The sequence below is a fragment of the Ascaphus truei genome, chromosome 9 (assembly GCF_040206685.1).
Source record: "Ascaphus truei isolate aAscTru1 chromosome 9, aAscTru1.hap1, whole genome shotgun sequence".
Classification (NCBI taxonomy): domain Eukaryota; kingdom Metazoa; phylum Chordata; class Amphibia; order Anura; family Ascaphidae; genus Ascaphus; species Ascaphus truei.
In genome coordinates, this window is record NC_134491.1 from 47500101 (window position 1) to 47520415 (window position 20315).

At 49.3% G+C, this 20315-nt stretch overlaps 1 protein-coding gene across 12 annotated transcripts in view; it reads left to right on the forward strand.

The window, feature by feature from the left end:
- Positions 1–20315, forward strand: part of CEP128 (centrosomal protein 128) — a 137156-nt gene that overhangs the window by 25937 nt on the left and 90904 nt on the right. For 11 of the 12 annotated variants that reach the window (XR_012803895.1, XR_012803896.1, XR_012803897.1 and 8 more), the window contains 7 exons: positions 8764–8850; positions 9213–9287; positions 9891–10017; positions 10484–10644; positions 15537–15887; positions 18346–18562; positions 19646–20079. Coding sequence is in view for 9 of the 12 variants with exons in the window: in XM_075614636.1 (XP_075470751.1) it covers positions 8764–8850; positions 9213–9287; positions 9891–10017; positions 10484–10644; positions 15537–15887; positions 18346–18562; positions 19646–20079 (1452 nt within the window). In the remaining 3 variants the exon portion in view is untranslated. The remainder of the gene's footprint in view (positions 1–8763; positions 8851–9212; positions 9288–9890; positions 10018–10483; positions 10645–15536; positions 15888–18345; positions 18563–19645; positions 20080–20315) is intronic. The other variant, XM_075614640.1, reaches the window with a different exon arrangement.

Here is a 20315-nt window from a genome sequence, read left to right on the forward strand (position 1 = left end):
GGATGTTAGGGTGTATAGGGTTAGGTATTGGCAGCGGGATGTTGGGGTATATAGGGAGAGGTATTGGCAGCGGGATGTTGGGGTATATAGGGAGAGGTATTAGCAGTGGGATGTTGGGGTATATAGGGAGAGGTATTAGCAGCGGGATGTTAGGGTGTATAGGGAGAGGTATTAGCAGCAGGGTGTTAGGGTGTAAAGGGAGAGGTATTAGCAGTGGGATGTTGGGGTGTATAGGGAGAGGTATTAGCAGCGGGATGTTGGGGTGTATAGGGAGAGGTATTAGCAGCGGGATGTTAGGGTGTATAGGGAGAGGTATTAGCAGTGGGATGTTGGGGTATATAGGGAGAGGTATTAGCAGCAGGGTGTTAGGGTGTAAAGGGAGAGGTATTAGCAGTGGGATGTTGGGGTGTATAGGGAGAGGTATTAGCAGCGGGATGTTGGGGTGTATAGGTAGAGGTATTAGCAGCGGGATGTTGGGGTGTATATGGAGAGGTATTAGCAGCGGGATGTTGGGGTGTATAGGGAGAGGTATTAGCAGTGGGATGTTGGGGTGTATATGGAAAGGGTTTGGCAGTAGAAAGAGAGGGGTGGTGATGCCACCTTTATAGATCATCATAAGACCTCACCTCGAGTTCTGTGTTCAATTCTGGAGACTATCTTTGACATAGTGTCAATAAATTGAAGATTTTGCAGAAAAAAGGTAGTAAAATGATGCTTGGTCTACAGCTGGGCTTTTCAGCCGGTGGGCCGAATCCGACCCCCAGCGGACCTCGGACTGTCTGTTTCTACTAATTTCATTCTAGTTGCTGAAGCAGCTAAGTGCAATGTTTCACACTGAATTCCCTTGTCAAAATATATATGGTACGGGTGTAAAAATTATTATTCTGCAATCATTTAAGTCTTTAAATGTATTCAAAATCACATGATCATTTTTATGGCACTTCTACAACACTTCTTTATTTTTCCGGATCTGCACCCCAAGAAAAACTAGTTAAAAATCCCTGTGCTTCAGCATAAGACTGTTCAGGGAAGGCCTTGATATGTGCGGCTTGGAGGAGAGCAAAGGAAGGGGGATATGAGTGGAACTTTCAGCTTCATAAAAATGGTTTCAACAAAGTACAGGAGGGAAGCATGTTTCAAAGAGAGAGAAGCGCTAGAACAAGAAGTCATTCTCTGACACTAGAGGGTGGCAGCTAAGTGGGAATGTGACAGGGTTACTTCATGTAAAAGGTGGTAGATGCGTGGACTAAGCTCCCAGCAGAGGGGGTACGGGCTAATACAGTAAGGGAATAAATACATGCTCGGGTTACACATAAGGCTAAATACGAAAGTAAGCCTCAAAGATCACATAGGGTCTGAGGTTTTACAGGGTTTAGGATAATGGGCAGACTGAGGGGCACAAGGGGGCATACGGTGGGGGTGAGGGGCAGGCACAGGGGGGGCCGAGTGGGTCGCACCTGCCATCAAATTCTATGTTTCTATGCGATTCATATTTTTTCTCAGTCGACATAAAACTAAATCAAAACTAAATCAAAACAAACTCCGAGCTCCAGCAGGCGGAGGGTTAAAGCAAACTCCGAGCTCCAGCAGGCGGAGGGTTAAAGCAAACTCCGAGCTCCAGCAGGCGGAGGGTTAAAGCAAACTCCGAGCTCCAGCAGGCAGAGGGTTAAAGCAAACTCCGAGCTCCAGCAGGCAGAGGGTTAAAGCAAACTCCGAGCTCCAGCAGGCGGAGGGTTAAAGCAAACTCCGAGCTCCAGCAGGCAGAGGATTAAAGCAAACTCCGAGCTCCAGCAGGCAGAGGGTTAAAGCCACATCTGGGTTATTTGTTGCGCTTGTGCTGTCGCGCAATCAGATCAAATTGCAGCTGTTGTGTCACCAGAACACAGCTTGGGAGACGAGTCCGATAGTTATTCTTTTGTACAAATAAAAGGGAAAATGAGAGGTTCCTTTTTCTGAAAACCCGGCTTTTAAATATTTTTTTTTTTTCTCCCTATTTCTTTTCTTTTTATTCTGCGAAGAACGGCTGCCATAGAAAATAAAACGCGCAGAATATAGTGAGACAAACAGCCGTCTCTGCCAGGTCACCGGGAAACAGGAAATCTTTTCAGCATCTGACTAATCGCACCCGATTTGAATAGAACTTGAATGTATTTATTTCTCTTCTCGTGTAACTATTTCATTGCCAATGCGGCAACTTCCCCTGGCACGGAATGTGCTCATGTGACACCCGCCCGTGTAATGGGCTAAGGCAGGGGGTTTAATGGAGTATTTAGGTGACACCCGCCCCTGTAACAGGCTGAGGCTTTAATGGGGTATTTAGGTGACACCCGCCCGTGTAATGGGCTAAGGGAGGGGGTTTAATGGGGTATTTAGGTGATACCCGCCCCTGTAACGGGCTGAGGCAGAGGGTTTAATGGGGTATTTAGGTCCTTCGCTGTGTTATTATAATTATTATAAATGTGAGCGCTTTCTGCGGAGCAGTATAGTCTGGGCAATGTAGATGGTAATGAATAAACTGCACAATTAGAGTGGATGCGGACGCCCGTTCTGCCATTGGCGGTTTTATTCTTGTGTTGCAATGTTTGTCCTGACTGGGCCGTGCAGCTGATAATCAGCCCCCGCCCCCCCCCCCCCAATTGGCTTAATGACTGTGCTGTGTTTGTCTCCCATCTTTTCTGATTGGCTGCACCATGCATCTATTACCCCTTTAGTGAACATGGACTTCCTCCTATGTCATCTGAATTCGACCTCCTTGGTTTTGCTCGTTGCTCTGAGAAGGCAGACTTTTGGGGTAACATGGGAGGACGTTCTTCCTTGGTAGGGGCAGTGGATTCATTGAACAGCTACCCAGCTGAGATGGTGGAGGCACACCTTTAAAATAATGTAAATAATTGTAATAGACTGAAGTGGGTCCCTAGAAGACGAAATAATCTGGGGCTCTGCAGTATTATAGTAATCAGGGCGATAGGTGACATTCACACCCTAAATCAATATTAGCATGTATTGTGTGTCCCGTGATAATTGTTCTGCTTTCCATCTTTAACTTCAATATCCATTAATAACTCTTGGCTCCCAATTCCACACAAGCAGGAGACCTCTTCCCAGTACTGGGGAACACTTCCGCCTCTCCCCGGTACTGGGGAACACTTCCGCCTCTTCCCGATACTGGGGAACACTTCCGCCTCTTCCCGATACTGGGGAACACTTCCACCTCTTCCCGATACTGGGGAACACTATGCCTCTTCCAGATACTGGGGAACACTTCCGCCTCTCCCCGGTACTGGGGAACACTTCGGCCTCTTCCCGATACTGGGGAACACTTCCGCCTCTTCCCGGTACTTGGGAACACTTCCACCTCTTCCCAATACTGGGGAACACTTCCACCTCTTCCCAATACTGGGGAACACTTCCGCCTCTGCCCGATACTGGGGAACACTTCCGCCTCTTCCCAATACTGGGGAACACTTCCGCCTCTGCCCGATACTGGGGAACACTTCCACCTCTTCCCAATACTGGGGAACACTTCCACCTCTTCCCAATACTGGGGAACACTTCCGCCTCTGCCCGATACTGGGGAACACTTCCGCCTCTTCCCAATACTGGGGAACACTTCCGCCTCTGCCCGATACTGGGGAACACTTCCGCCTCTTCCCAATACTGGGGAACACTTCCGCCTCTTCCAATACTGGGGAACACTTCCGCCTCTTCCCGATACTGGGGAACACTTCCGCCTCTTCCCGATACTGGGGAACACTTCCGCCTCTTCCCAATACTGGGGAACACTTCCGCCTCTTCCCGATACTGGGGAACACTTCCGCCTCTTCCCGATACTGGGGAACACTTCCACCTCTTCCCGATACTGGGGAACACTATGCCTCTTCCAGATACTGGGGAACACTTCCGCCTCTCCCCGGTACTGGGGAACACTTCGGCCTCTTCCCGATACTGGGGAACACTTCCGCCTCTTCCCGGTACTTGGGAACACTTCCACCTCTTCCCAATACTGGGGAACACTTCCACCTCTTCCCAATACTGGGGAACACTTCCGCCTCTGCCCGATACTGGGGAACACTTCCGCCTCTTCCCAATACTGGGGAACACTTCCGCCTCTGCCCGATACTGGGGAACACTTCCACCTCTTCCCAATACTGGGGAACACTTCCACCTCTTCCCAATACTGGGGAACACTTCCGCCTCTGCCCGATACTGGGGAACACTTCCGCCTCTTCCCAATACTGGGGAACACTTCCGCCTCTGCCCGATACTGGGGAACACTTCCGCCTCTTCCCAATACTGGGGAACACTTCCGCCTCTTCCAATACTGGGGAACACTTCCGCCTCTTCCCGATACTGGGGAACACTTCCGCCTCTTCCCGATACTGGGGAACACTTCCGCCTCTTCCCAATACTGGGGAACACTTCCGCCTCTTCCCAATACTGGGGAACACTTCCGCCTCTTCCCGATACTGGGGAACACTTCCGCCTCTTCCCAATACTGGGGAACACTTCCGCCTCTTCCCGATACTGGGGAACACTTCCGCCTCTTCCCGATACTGGGGAACACTTCCGCCTCTTCCCGATACTGGGGAACACTTCCGCCTCTTCCCAATACTGGGGAATACTTCCGCCTCTTCCCGATACTGGGGAACACTTCCGCCTCTTCCCAATACTGGGGAACACTTCCGTATCATTCACTTGAATAGGATTAAAATGTTCTTCGTTGCTGGGAAGCGACTGCACAATTTACTGAATACGGGGGTTCGGCAACTGGCTGGAGAGCTGCGCAGAAAAGAGGCTAAATCAGACACGCGTACCTCTCACCCCCTCCTCATACAGGGGCGTCAGGAACACATACCTCTCATACCCTCCTCATACAGGGGCGTCAGGAACACATACCTCTCACCCCCTCCTAATACACCAGTATCAGGAACACATACCTCTCACCTCCTCCTAATACACAGGTATCAGGAACACATACCTCTCACCCCCTCCTAATACACCAGTATCAGGAACACATACTGTATTCCCCCCTCCTCTCCTAATACACAGGTCTCAGGGACACGTACCATTCCCCCCTTCTTCCTAACATGTCCTATAGAGACGTGGTTGGCACCCATCCTGTCTGTTCCTTTAGAGCAGTGTTTCCCAACTCCTGTTCTCAGGGAACCCCAACAGGTCAGGTTTTAATGATATCCCTGCTCCAGCACAGGTGGGTCAATCAGCGGCTGTCATTTTGACTGAGCCACCTGTGCTGGAGCAGGGATATCCTTAAGACCTGACCTGCTGGGGTTCCCTGAGGACTGGAGTTGGGAAACACTGCTGTAGAGCGATGTCAGGGATAGAAGCCGGTCACTGCATCTTCCCAAATATTTTTATGGTCACACACCTCTCACCCCCTTCTCCAATATAAATGTCTGGCACACGTCACCTATCGCAAGTAGAAACCTTTATACTGATCACTCGGCATAACATATGAACCAAGTGATGCAATACTAAACATGGAAGTCGCAGGAAGGGGTTACTTTTGTAAGTATATGTACGTATGTACGTATGTATGTATGTATGTATGTATGTATGTATGTATGTATGTATGTAGAAATATCAAGATATATTTTGACAAATGAACGGAAAAGATTTGAGATACAACGCCGGGTATATCAGGATGTATGTATATATGTGTATGTATATATATATATATATCCCACCATAACTTAACTACATATATATATATGTGTGTGTGTGTGTGTGTGTGTGTGTGTGTATATACAGTATATATATGTCAAATCTTTTCCGTTCATTTGTCAAAATCTTTCACGCTCTGCTTGCTTCCTTAGCCTGAGCGTGTTAATATTCAGATCCTCAACCAGCCTTTTCTAATGGAAATTTGCGCATTTAAGAGGAGAGAAAGAGAGATTGTTGTTATTAAAGGTTTAAAGATGCCCTGGGGACACTCCATTACCGTTCAGAGCTGTTTCTTGTGATTTAAAACCGTTTAAGGCAATCAGGATCCCGGTGTCGGGAAGAGAATGGCGTGCCAGTTTATAGCGGCTTTTTCAGAAAAAATGCAAACTCAGCCGGACATAATGGGGGGCACAAAATGGCTGAGCAACGTGGTGTAAAAGTTTGGGCCACGGGTAACAGACTGCAGGGGAGTGTGGCTGTGGGCGGCTTTGAATGGTGACAGATTCTGTCAAATGCTGCCTTCTAGAAATCCCCTCTCCTGTGTTACGCTCTGCCTCCCCGCCCTGTTAAAGGTGCAGCACCCCCCCCCCCCACCCTGTTAAAACAGCAATATCACATTACCCCCCCCTTTTTTTTTTTTATATATAAAGCGTGTGATAATGTGTAATTCTACGTTCTTACCTAAGCTGCAATCGTTTGGAGCTCCTGTTATAAATCTGTAAAATGCCTAATTGTGCGCCTAACATAATGGCCGCCTTCTGACTGTTCTGCACTATGTGAAATGCTGCAGCTAATATGGGCAGAGCTTTAAAAAAAAAAAAAAAAAGTGTGCGTGTGTGTTTCAAAATACTGGTGGGTGGCGATTGTGATATTTTCTCCCGTGTTTTAACAAAGGAGGGGGAGGAAGTAGGGGGTGTGATCCAGTGGTGGGATTCAACATTTTTTAGGAACAGGTTCTCTCTCACTGGGGGGGAAGGGTAGGGGTAAGATACTGGGGGGGTGGGGGTGGGGAGAGAGAGAGCCTGGGGGGGAGAGAGAGCCTGGGGGGGAAGAGAGAGACTCGGGAGATGTTTTAGTCAATTGAACAGGACTGCACGTTGGGGGGGGGGGGGAGAGAGAGAGAACAGGATTGCATACCATCTCCCGCCACCGCCTATCATCTCCTCCTACCGCCTATCATCTCCCGCCGCCGCCTATCATCTCCCGCCGCCGCCTATCATCTCCCGCCGCCGCCTATCATCTCCCGCCGCCGCCTATCATCTCCCGCCGCCGCCTATCATCTCCCGCCGCCGCCTATCATCTCCCCCTGCCGCCTATCATCTCCCCCTACCGCCTATCATCTCCCCCTACCGCCTATCATCTCCCCCTGCCGCCTATCATCTCCCGCCGCCGCCTATCATCTCCCCCTACCGCCTATCATCTCCCGCCGCCGCCTATCATCTCCCCCTACCGCCTATCATCTCCCCCTACCGCCTATCATCTCCCGCCGCCGCCTATCATCTCCCCCTACCGCCTATCATATCCCGCCGCCGCCTATCATCTCCCCCTACCGCCTATCATCTCCTGCCGCCGCCTATCATCTCCCCCTACCGCCTATCATCTCCCGCCGCCGCCTATCATCTCCCCCTACCGCCTATCATCTCCCGCCGCCGCCTATCATCTCCCGCCGCCGCCTATCATCTCCCCCTACCGCCTATCATCTCCCCCTACCGCCTATCATCTCCCGCCGCCGCCTAACATCTCCCCCTACCGCCTATCATCTCCCGCCGCCGCCTATCATCTCCCGCTGCCGCCTATCATCTCCCCCTACCGCCTATCATCTCCCCCTGCCGCCTGTTAAGCACCGGTTCGGCGAACGTCAGAAATCCTAGGAACAGGTTTGCGCGAACCGGCTGAATCCCACCAGTGGTATGATCCCTTTTAATGAACCAACAAGTAGTTGATATGTTACAAGCTTTCAAACCTCTCAGGGTGGGATTAGGGCCTGATGTAGGACCCTGAGAGGTGGGAAAGATTGTAACATATCAACTACTTGTTGGTTCAATAAAAGGGATCATACCCCTACTCCTTCTCCCTCCTGTTACTACATGTTTCAAAAGAGGAAGTGGATATGACTTTCTAAATAGTTGCTGTAGCAACGAAAGAATGATCAGAACATTAAAAAAAATCATTAAAAATGGCATTAGGCCTTAAAGAAAATGCAGACTGTGTTATCTAATACTACAGAACGGATTATTTTTTTAAATAGGGGTTTGCAGCTTTAAGTACCCGGAAACATTTTTCAGCACCGCTTATATATTTCTAAAATTCCAATTTAGAAATAATTTAATACACATTTAATCAGAAACAGCAAATGTTCTTTCTACAAGAAAAAATACAACCTTTTGTACTGACGCCAAAAATAGTAATAAAAAAGAACAATTTATAAGGGATATGAAATGTATTTCTTGTTGAAGGGAAATGCCAACATTATTTATGAACCCACGATAGTGCCGATCTGATCACTATGGCACAGAGTTGTGCATTCAAGTAAATCAGAGTTTCCCTGCATTAGTGCCCTGATCGGTACTATCACAGTTTAATAGATAAACCCCAAAGTTTCCCTTCTGTGTCTGAAACTCATTTCCCATCAGTGTTACAAAAACTCCCTCCCCATTACCTCCCGGGGTGGATATAATCCCATTTTTAAATCTGCCTTTCAGTTGGGGCGTAGTGTGATCATTTCTCCTCCACCTTTATAGTTGCAAGGTGTTGTAACTGGGTGGTATTTGTTACTCCTATGTGCCCATGCATATGGTATCTCTATACACCTCCAACATCCCTCCGTTATTTCATATGGGAAAGACAACTCAAGCACCCGACATCCTGAAAGCATTTCTACGCCGAAAACCTTTACGCTGTGTGCTTTTTGGTCTGTTCTAGCCCACACTGCAGGGATTTTGCTGGTCTCCAATGGGATCAGACGTCATGCAGAGGGCGGCTGGTGTAGTTTTGGCAGATCCCCGGTGTTACCAGCTGTTTCCGGATATGTGATTCTCATTTCAGCCTTTCTGTACACATGGGTTTCTTCTCCCTGCATAGGCCCTGAAGCAGCGAGACACCAAAGTGGAGGACGTGGGGACCTCATTGAAAGACAAACTTGTGAAGTCCGAGAGCGAGAAGAGCCAGGTGAGGACATTTGTCATTTTCCAGTTTGCCGGCAACTCATTCATTGCTGCCAACATCATGCGAGGCACCAGTACAGGCGTTTAAAGATACTTCATATCGGTGGTTCTCAAACGTCTCCTCAATGACCCACTGGACACTCCAGGATTTAGGAGAAATCAATGCATTTGGGTAACGGTGAATGCACCTAGTTTGCATATGAATAGGTGCCCGTTGGGTGGCCCAAACCTTTATGGACCACAAGGAGAATTTTAAGAACCTCTGCTCTGTAGTCTGCAGTGTAGCATGTTCATTTCCATAGAGGCAGATGCAAGAAGTTGGTTATGAATATCAGAGGGGGGCGGGGGGGTTTCCTGCCTTTACAGCTGGAGGTAGAGTTGCAGCACTCCAGGAGAAGGCTGGACCAGACAGAAGGCAGTCGTGAAACTCTGCTGTTCCAGGTAACCCGCTAATTAACACCTCTAAATGCCTCTGCTGGGGGGAGCAAAGGAGGGATTGTTCCACACATGACCAAATTAGGAAACAAATTAACATGTCAAAGCCGTGATCACTTTTTTACAGGCAACTAAGTGACTGTCCTTTTAACAAGTGCTGATGGCTATCACACTCCAGTTAATATATATCCCAAAGATGCATCAACATTGTCAGAAAAGGATTACCTGGCTCATCTCTTCTGTAATTGCATGCACTTGAATTTTCATTTAAAAAAATCTTGCTCGGTCTAAAGCACTTTATAACTGTCTTATCTTGTGCGCTAAACACAGTCTTTTAACTACGCACTTGATGAGGTCATCATGCTGTCACTAATTCCAAAGAATATTTATTATAGTATCATATAATTGTATTATCTACTGTGACAGACCTATAATTGTTCACATAAACATGGAGTGATTGTTCTGAATGATATGGCGAAACTTTAAAAGGGGACCTATTTTTTCTGTGCACCGTGTAGCCTGGGATTGTGGGCACTGGTTAAGGACGGGTGTGAAAAGTTCACAACCTGAGTCTGGGCGTCAGTGGTGTCTGTTCCCTTCCACGAACAGATTGAAGATCTGCGCTCCCAGCTCCTGAAGGCAGAGGAGGAACGAGGACATCTGCAGCATCAGGTCTCCCAAATGTCTCTCCTCAGCCAGCGTGAGAACCGAGAAGAGGAGAGGAGAATCGGCACAGGTACAAACGGCCACAGAACAGAACCCAGGAAGGGTACAGATACAGTGTAACTCTTAGCAGGAGATGTATCAAGACAATGTTAGAGCAACACTGTTACTAAGAGAGACGTTCCTTTTCATATTCTGAGCTTTAGGAACGCCCCACTTTGCGGGATACTTATGTTTTAGTGTCCAAGTATTGAATTCCTGTACAGGAAGACCGTATGGACACAATGCCAGCCTCACCTTTTTAAGCCTATAGAAATCCGCAATATCATTAGGACCAAGACGTGGCCACTTTTCCACGTGTTTTTTTTAATTTTATACCAAGATTTTAGAATATAAATGTTGGGACGTTCTTTGGGCTCAAAACAGCGGGATTCAGAATGCCGAAAATAAATAAAAAAATGGGGGGATTGCTGTTGTAAGAAAATAAATCCTAGGCCCCTTGAGTGTTCATTGGAGTGTCCAATGTTCCTGCCGCTTAGTGGTGGAGAGGTCTGAGAGAGAGAAGCACGAGTTAGAGCGTCAGATTTCGGAGCTGCGCGCTCAGCTGAGCCGAAGTGCAATCCTGTCCGAAGTGGAGGATCTAAAACGCAACCTGGACCAGAAGGACCGGGAGAAGGCGCAGCTTGCCGGGCATGTCCAGGTACGTGGATAATCCAGGGAGTGTGCTTGGTTACCTGTCTACAGTGAGGTGTAAAGTGTTGCAGCCACTCCGGAAATCTTCCATAGTGTTAAAGTGCTGTAGTGATGGGGTTAGTAATATGCACGTATGAGCTCTTCCCTCCCACAACTTCCATTGTTAAGTTTTGATACAGTATATGATGGGCTATTGAAGGATGCCCCATGTCATACTGGGCAGGCGCTGCCCATGTACTACAATGCAGGCTCCGGCTATTTACCAGCAGCAGTTTGACTGTCGCAGTCATCTGTGTCTACTGGGTTCTCTTGTAAGTAATGCCACACAATGTCTGAGCTCCTCCCTCCTTGCTCTCTCTCCTCTCTCCTTCTCTCCCCCTGTGTGTGTGTGTCTCTCTCTCTCTCTCTATTTCTGTCTCTTTCTCTCTCTGTCTCTCTTTCTGTCTCTGTCTTGCTCTCTGTCTCTTTCTCTCTCTGTCTCTTTCTCTCTCTCTCTGTCTCTTTCTCTCTTTCTCTGTCTCTCTTTCTCTGTCTCTTTCTCTCTTTCTCTCTCTGTCTCTTTCTCTCTGTCTCTCTCTGTCTTTCTTTCTCTCTCACTCTCTCTTTCGCTCTCTCTCTTTTGCTCTCTCTCTTTCGCTCTCTTTCTTTTGCTCTCTCTCTCTCTTTCGCACTCTTTCTTTCACACTCTCTCTTTCTATTTTTCTCTGTCTCTCTTTTTCTCTGTCTCTCTCGCAATTAGACATGACTTGCAGTTATAAATCTCTGAAATGCAGGGTTACTGCAGCGTCTTTGCTGTGGAGACTATAGAAAAAAGGTTTATTGTTAAACTTTGCTCAAGGCGACCTGAATTTAACATCGCTAATACATCACAGCTAAAATGCTTCGGTTTAACTTATTTTAATAACAAAAACAACTTGTACCCTCCATTATTCCAATAAATTGAGTCGGCTTCAGATTATCCTCTTAATCTTTTAACATGTTGCCCAGGCTTGAAGTTCTGGAGGATTTCCGCAGGATAACACGGCACTTACAGATAGCTGAACTGTGCCGCCTGCATCCCAGTTATAGTAATCAGATGGCTACAATATCCCTTTCACCTAATTAGCTCATCACCAAAGCATGTCTAAGTAGCATACTTGGATATTAGCTGGGGTGGCATATCCATTTCTTTTTCAAGTGATTTATTAGCTTTTATTCTTGTATGAACGTACAGCACTGTACATACTACGCATACAATATATAAATTAACTCGCCTGCAGTTTCTGATGTCTTTCTAATGGACCAGAAAGCATTCTGCATTAGATTGGAAAGCTCTGTGCACAAGATTACTGTACATCCAACAGTTCTCTTTGTATTCTTTATATATGTATATAGTGTGTGTATGTGTATATATCTCTATCTATTTAGAGAGAGAGAGAGTCAGAATAAATTAGTTTTTCAGTATTAGGTGATACCTTTTCTTTTTATTTGGACTAACAATTTATTGAGGCATGCTTGCAATTCCTTACAACATCTCCCCTGGATCAGAAATTATAAATTGTTAGTCCAAATAAAAAAGGTATCACCTAATACTGAAGAACTCATTTATTCTGCACTATCGCAACTGGACTAACATGGCTATTTCCGTTTTATCTACTATATATTTCTCCTCTACTATATATTTCTCAAAGTGTCCTATGTGTCGTTGCCTGTCTGTCTGTCTGTCTGTATGTGTCTCCCTGTGTCCCTCCCTGTGTCCCTAGCGGCAATCAGATTGGACCTTGGGCCAGGCCAATGAGATTGCTCCCTTGGCCCGCCCGCCCCCACACACCTCTCATTGGCCTGAGGCGGACACACACACACACACACACCTCCCCCCCCCCATCACGTGCGCCGCCCTGCACCGGCTCTCGGACGGAGGGGAAGCGCGGCCCTCCTGCCCCTGCCGCCAACTGCAGGCTCCTCCCCCCTCGCTCTCAACCGACTCCCGGAAACACGGAGGGTAAGCGCGGCACGGCCCTCCTACCCCAGCCGCCAACGCTCCCTTACCTCCCCGGCGCTCCCTTAACTCCCCGGCGCTCCCTTAACTCCCCGGCGCTCCCTTAACTCCCCGGCGCTCCCTTAACTCCCCGGCGCTCCCTTAACTCCCCGGCGCTACCTTAACTCCCCGGCGCTACCTTAACTCCCCGGCGCTACCTTAACTCCCCGGCCGCTGGGGGGGCCAAGCAGCCTCCTCGGGGTGTGTGTGTGTTTGTGTGTTTGTGGACATTTTACTCCTGCCAACAATTTGTGCCTCACTTTCACCCCTACCCCTGCCCTTCCCCACCCCCCCTACCCTTGCCCTTCACCCCCCCTACCCTTGCCCTTTGCCCCCTCTACCCCTGCCCTTCACCCCCCCTACCCTTCACCCCCCCTACCCCTGCCCTTCAACCCCCCCTGCCCTTCACCCTGCCCTTCAACCACCCCTGCCCCTGCCCTTCACCCCCCCTGCCCTTCACCCCTCCCCTGCCCTTCACCCCTGCCCCTGCCCTTCACCCTCCCCTGCCCTTCACCCTTCCCCTGCCCCTGCCCCTCGCCCCTGCCCTTCACCCCTGCCCTTTACCCCCTGCCCCTGCCTTTCAGCCCCTGCCCTTCAGCCCCTGCCCCTCACCCCCTGCCCTTCACCCCCTGCCCTTCACCCCCCCTACCCCTGCCCTTCACCCCCCCCGCCTGCCCTTCACCCCCCCCCCCACGCCTGCCCTTCACCCCCCCCCCGCGTCTGCCCTTTGACTGACGCACGCACACAAACCGTGACAGGCGCACGCAGACACACCCTGACTGACGCATGCACACCCTGACTCACGCACACAAACCCTGACTGGCGCACGCACACAAACCCTGACTGACGCACGCACACACACTGACTGACGCATGCACACTGACTGACGCGCGCACACACACACACACACACTGGCTGACACACACACTGACTGACACACACACACACTGACTGACACACACACACACACACACACACTGACTGACACACACACACACACTGGCTGACACACACACACTGACTGACACACACACACACACACACACACACACACTGACTGACACACCCACACACACACTGACTGACACACCCACACACACACTGACTGACACACCCACACACACACTGACTGACACACACACACACACTGACTGACACACACACACACACACTGACTGACACACACACACACACTGACTGACACACACACACACACACACACACTGACTGACACACCCACACACACACTGACTGACACACACACACACACACACACACTGACTGACACACACACACACACACACACTGACTGACACACTGACTGACACACACACTGATTGACACACACACTGACTGACGCGCGTGCGCACACACACACCCCCAAAACACACACAGTGACTGACGCACGCACACACACACACTGACTGACTGACGCACGCACGCACACACTGACTGACGCGCACACAAACACTGACTGCCTCACACACACACTGACTGAGGCGCACACGCACGCACACACTGACTGAGGCACACACACACGCACACACTGACTGTGTGTGTGTGCGTCAGTCTGTGTGTGTTTGTGACGCGCGTGCGCACACACACAGTGAGTGACTGACGCACACACAATGACTGACGCACAAACACTGCATGAAGCTGTAAACGGGGACAAACAGAGCTGTAAAGGAGGGAGGGGGGGACTAGATTGATGTGAATGGGGGACAAACAGAGAGAGGGGGGAGGAGAGAGAGAGGAGCGGGAACATTACATCCCGGGCAACGCTGGGTCTCTCAGCTAGTAGATATATATATTACACACACCTCAACCCCATTATAACGCGATCCGTTACAATGCGAATAGATCTATATATCTATTTGTATATTTATATATCGATTTTATATAGATCGAGATCTATCGATAATATCTCCTAAGAAGAACTTGTGGTGTAATTTTCTTTTTAATGTCTGACCCACATGGAGAAAACGTTACTTACCCAAGACCACGTGGTCTTACACTGGGTTATCTCACTTCAGAGGCCAGCGCTCTTCGTGCATGGCTGCTCATACTCCCAATGTTGCAAATAAACTGGGACTAGCCGGTTCCGTGTGATCTGAAGAACAGCCCTCAGAATAAGTTGGAGCCGCAATCAGCTGACAATCACCGGCTCATTTCACCTGAAGTAGAATTATCTGTAGCTCTCAAAAGGCTGTGTGAATATAAAAGCCAAGTTTTGCTTTTCCATGGGAATCGTATTACCGCTTCTGTGCAGAACATTTTCTCCCTGACAGAATTGCAGGCTGTTACTGTGTAAGGCTCATTGTCTTGTAATTGTTTCAGTGCATATGCTGCGGGAGCAGGGGTGGCCAACCCCAGTCCTCAAGGGCTACCACCAGGCCAGGTATTGGGAATATCCCTGCTTCAGCACAGGTGGCTCAGGTCTTCGACTGAGCCACTGATTAAGCCATCTGTGCTGAAGCAGGGATATCCCTAATGCCTGGCCTGGTGATGACATTTGAGGACTGGGGTTGTCCACCCCTGTGCTAGAGGAATAAAAATGGATGTGATGGTACAATATTGAAGGACAATTGGCGATCTGTGTGTGGTGTCACTCTGCACTGGGAGAGACATAACCGGTTATCTGCATCGTCCCTCGGTCATCTTGCGGGACACTTTTACTGACCCCCTGCTATGTGATCCAGGGCTACTTTGTCTCTGTTACCCTGCACTAGAATGAACACTGCTCCCGTCAGTGTTGCTGACACTGCAGTGGGAAGCATGGTCCGATGGTGCCTTCTGTCTCCTAGGACCTAGTCAATATGTATCCCAATGTTTCTATGGCTTGAGGACCCGTAGGTCCCTCTCTGTATCTGATTGTTCACCAGGCACTGACCTCTGACATGGAGAAGAGAGAGAGGCTGCAGCTGCAGATGCTGGAGCAGCTGAAGGACATACAGAGCCGCTACGAGACCTGCGAGAGGGAGCGGCGGCAAGCGGAGGAACAGGCCTCTGAGCTGGGCCAGCAACTGGAGGAGGTGAGCGGGGAGGCGGAGAGATGCGGAGCTGAGCTGAGGCAGGAGGAGGCCCTGAGGCTGGAGACGGAGAAGAAGAAAGAGGAGCTGAAGAACAAAGCGCAGGAGACCGTCCGGCACTGGAGGCTAAAGTGCAAGAAGCAGGAACGGGAGCTGGAGAAGAGAGAGGAGAATATCGGGCAGATAACAAGCCGGAGCGCACAGGTGAGAGCAGGGATATACACTCGGGGGGGGGGGGAGGAAGCAGGAGTATACCCACAGCACGCACACAGCGGAGAGCAGGAGTATACACCCGGCACGCACACAGCGGAGAGCCGGAGTATACACCCGGGAGAGCAAGAGTATACCCCTGCCATTCACCCATGGTAGACCAGGCGTATACACCCAGGGGGAGAGCAGGAGTATACACCCGGGGGAGAGCAGGAGTATACGGCTGATGCAAACCCGGGGGAGAGCAGGAGTATACGCCCGACGTACACCCAGGGGAGAGCAGGCGTATATGTCCTCAACACACAGCTTCACTGTTCCCCAGATAACAGAATATCACAGTTTCCTAAGGATTCCCTGGCCTTACAGAATATCCCATCATACCCACTTCATTGCAACTGCTGGTGTCTCAGAGTTGCACAAATGGCACGTTAAATCAGGTGGTTGCGTCATTTCAATAATGTGCATTACTATTTTTTAAATGGAGTGTGTCCAATGTGGAAATATCGTGGCAGCGTTGACTGTGTATATATAAATGGACATAAGGCCATCCTAATATGGCAGAGAGCCAAGGATCACATGGGATCTAGGGATTTACAATGGAGGGTAATGGGCAGACAAGGTGGGCCATGTGGATTTTATCTACAATAAAGTTACAATTTGTGTGTATCCTCATTCTCTTCAGCCCTGGTCTCCCCAATGCTGGATGAAGTCTCCCCAATGATCTCCTAGGTACTGCGGTTGCAGCCTCTTCATGTTACACCAACACATCTTCTGATCTCTTCACTTACTTTTGGTCGTCGTCCTGGTTTTCTCATATCCCTTGGAATCCAGTCGAGGATCATATTTGTCCAGGGATTGTTGTTTGTTCTTAAGATATATCTGACCCAATGCGATTTTGAATTTATTCACAGTTGTGATGACCTCACAGACCTGTGTTTGCTATCGCACCCATTCATTCTTTTTCTTGTCTCCTTGGGTAATGCAGTTATTTTTTCTTACATCTTCGGTTATACGCATGTGGATACCCTCGCACAGTTCTGTATATACTTTAAAAAAAAACTTAATGTAATTCCTTAATTTCTCGTCATTTTCCGCAGTAACTGCTTTCTCATTTGGATCATTTCTTATCCTGTTTTTTGTTAGCCATTCCTCTATTTTTTTTTCAGCATTGTCAACTAAAACCTTCAGATGTTTTTCATAATTGTTTGATACGTTATCCCCACGCACGCTAATCGAGCTGACGCAATCTTTCAGCTCAGCTTGAACTTCTCTGCTGTTCTTGAGATTTTTGATGTACGTTTTTCTCTCTTTAATCTGATTTCTTCTTTCTGTCTTCACATTAAGATGCAACTTGCAGGTAACCAATCGGTGATAACTTCTTGCGCCAATACAGTTAAGGCCTGTGCAGTCTTCAATCACGTGTTTCTTGTTAGCTAGAATATAGTTCATTTCGTCCTTGATTCCGTCCATTCCCTGTCCATTTTCTATGTGGGTTCTTTTTGAGACTGAATTTAGGATGTAGAAGTCAACACATTCTGCAAATTCTACCAATCTGCCCCCACGTTCGTTCCTGTCACCGTAACCGTACTTACCAACTGATTCTTCATCTTTCTGTTGGGAAGCAATCTTTGCATTGAAATCTCCCATAACGATCTTGAGGTGACAGTTTCCTTTGTTGTTAAGTTAGTTGATTTAATGGTAGACGTCTTCCACTTCATTGTCTGACTTGATGCTGGGCCATACATTTGGAGAAATTGAAGCGTGAATCTTTGTCAACTGTCAAATGAGTCTGACTACTCTTTCAAATGAACTTTCACACTCCATTATGTTTTTCCATCTCTTGTTAGCAATGTAGCCAAGTTCACTGAGTCTCCCATTTTCTGTATCTCTGTAATAGAAAAGGTGTCCGCTTTTTAGCTCAACGAGGCCTTCATCGTTTCTTCTTCTTACACGGAGGCCAGGAATATCCCATTTAATCTTAAATCAGTCTTCCAGTTCTTGCAGTGCTGCTTCACCGGAGAGAGTCCGGCGGTTGTAGGTAGCCAGATTGAGGTTTAAATCCCAGTTTATGTTTAACCTCAGGGGATTCTTGGCACCCTCTGCCTTCATATTGTATGGCCAAGGACAATCTGGCCTCCTGAGAATGAGGGCCATTGCTTTTTCGGTATCTTCCATTTTTGGGAGGGGGAAAATTATGGCCTTGCCAACATGCAAATGATGCAGGCATGCCAAGTAAGTACCTTTCCCACTTAAGCTGAGTATATGGTGCAAGCCTTCATAGAATGGTTGAACCTACCCGCACAAGTGCCACTAAACATCATTATTACACCCGCTGCTACTTTGAGGCTCAGAGATAAGGAATTGAGGGAAGGATATAGATAGAGTTTTATCTATCTCACACGCACTTAGGTTGTAGAGATGATCCCTGGACACTTGTGTGTTCTGGCTACAGGTGATGAAGGAAAAGGAGGAGATGAGGTCTCAGCTTCAGGTCACCATGCAGCAGGCAGAGAATCTCCGCAGGGAGCTGGCTGATGTGCTGGCCGAGCGCGCCCAGCAGGAGGAGAAGCTGCACCTGCTCCAGGTGCGCCTGAGCGAGTCACGGGCACAACAGCTGGAGCTGGAGAGGGAGGTGCGGGAGGCCCAGGAGACGACCGGACGGCTGGAGGGTAAGTACAGCAATCCACAACAAAGATACAGGTACAAAACCCCAACGTTAATCTATTTCGACAGCGATGTGTTCTCCAGATCTCTGCGGCATGTGTCAATATTTTCCATCAATAACATGAAGATAAAGCATTAAATACATTCAAAAAATACTGTACAGTATATGTATTATACTGTATATCTGTGTGTGGGGGATATGTTTTATCTATCCTATCTCTATCTATCTATCTATCTATCTATCTATCTATCTATCTATCTATATTTCTCAAACAGTTGTATGTATGTCTGCCTGTCTGTACTGTCTCCCTGTGTCTAGGGGCAATCACATTGGACCTTTGGCCCGTCACTCCGCCTCAGGCCAATGAGATGGCTCCCTTGACCTGCCCGCCCCCGCACACCTTTCATTGGCCGGTCACACACAGACACACACACCCCCTCTGGCCCTCCTCAACGGCTGCCCGCCCTTGCCCACCCACCCTCGCCCATCCACCCTCGCCCATCCACCCTCTCACCCCTCAGCCCTTCCCGGCGCTGGCCCGCAACAACGGAACCACCCCTATCACCACTCCGTGGGACCTCACAAAGATCACCCTCTCTCCCGGCGCTCACCCTCTCCCCCGGTGCTCACCCTCTCCCCCGGTGCTCACCCTCTCCTCCGGTGCTCCCTCCCACAGACCGCTCCCACTTCCGCCCTCCCCCGCCCCCCAAGAGCACGCTCTCTCCACTCTCACCTTAAGGCCTAGAGGCCGCGCCCCCAGCTCACCATCCCCGAGAGTGCTCCTCCGGCTCTCTGTCGGGAGCTGTACGGGCCGGCTGCCCACACCACCTCCTCATCTGAGCGTCTCAGCTCCGCCTCGCCGGGGGGAACGGAGACCGCCGAGGAACCCAATGTGATTGCCCCTAGACACAGGAGACACAGTATAGACAGGCAGACATACATACAACGGTTTGAGAAATATATATATATAGATAGATAGATACATACATACATACATACCTGCTTCTAGAGCAGGTATTTTATGCTTTTTTTGCGGCTGCTAAAACACACAGGGGTGCTCAATGTTCTTCTCCTCATAATGTTGCAGGGGAGCTGCAGGGGCAGAGCGAGCTTCAGCAGCAGCTGCAGGAGGACCGGGAACGTCTGCGGGAGGAGCTGCTCACTACCAGCCGGACCCAGGAAAAGAGCAAGGAGAGGCTGCTGGAGACGCAGGAGATGGTGCGGGACCTGAGCGCTGAGCGGACCGAGCTGAGCATCCGACTGGCACAGGAGGAGAAGACTAGCAAAGAGCTGCGGAGGAGCCTGTGCGAGGCCCAGAAGCAGGCGGAGTTTGCCGAGGAGGAGCTGACCTCGGGTGGGAGGCAGCTGAAGTTGGAGAGGGACGTACACCAGCGGGAGCTGTCAGACCTGCGCTCCGCAGCTCAGAGTGCGAAGGCCAAGCACGAGCTGAGCATCCAGGAGATGCTGGCACACTTCAGACAGGAAAGAGAGGAGTTGGAGAACCACATCCGCACTTTGAAGGTGACCAGAAGTTGTGTGTGTGTTAGTGCGCGTGTATAATTTAAGATTGTGGGCATCTCCTCTCCCTCTCTCCTGTGTGTGTCTCTCTGTCTCTCCTTTTTCCTCCTCTTCTTCTCTTCTTTTCCTCTTCTCCTCTTCCTTCCAGCTCTTTTCCTCTTCTTTTCCTCTTCTCCTCTTCCTTCCAGCTATTTCCTCTTCTCCTCTTCCTTCCAGCTCTTTTCCTCTTCTTTTCCTCT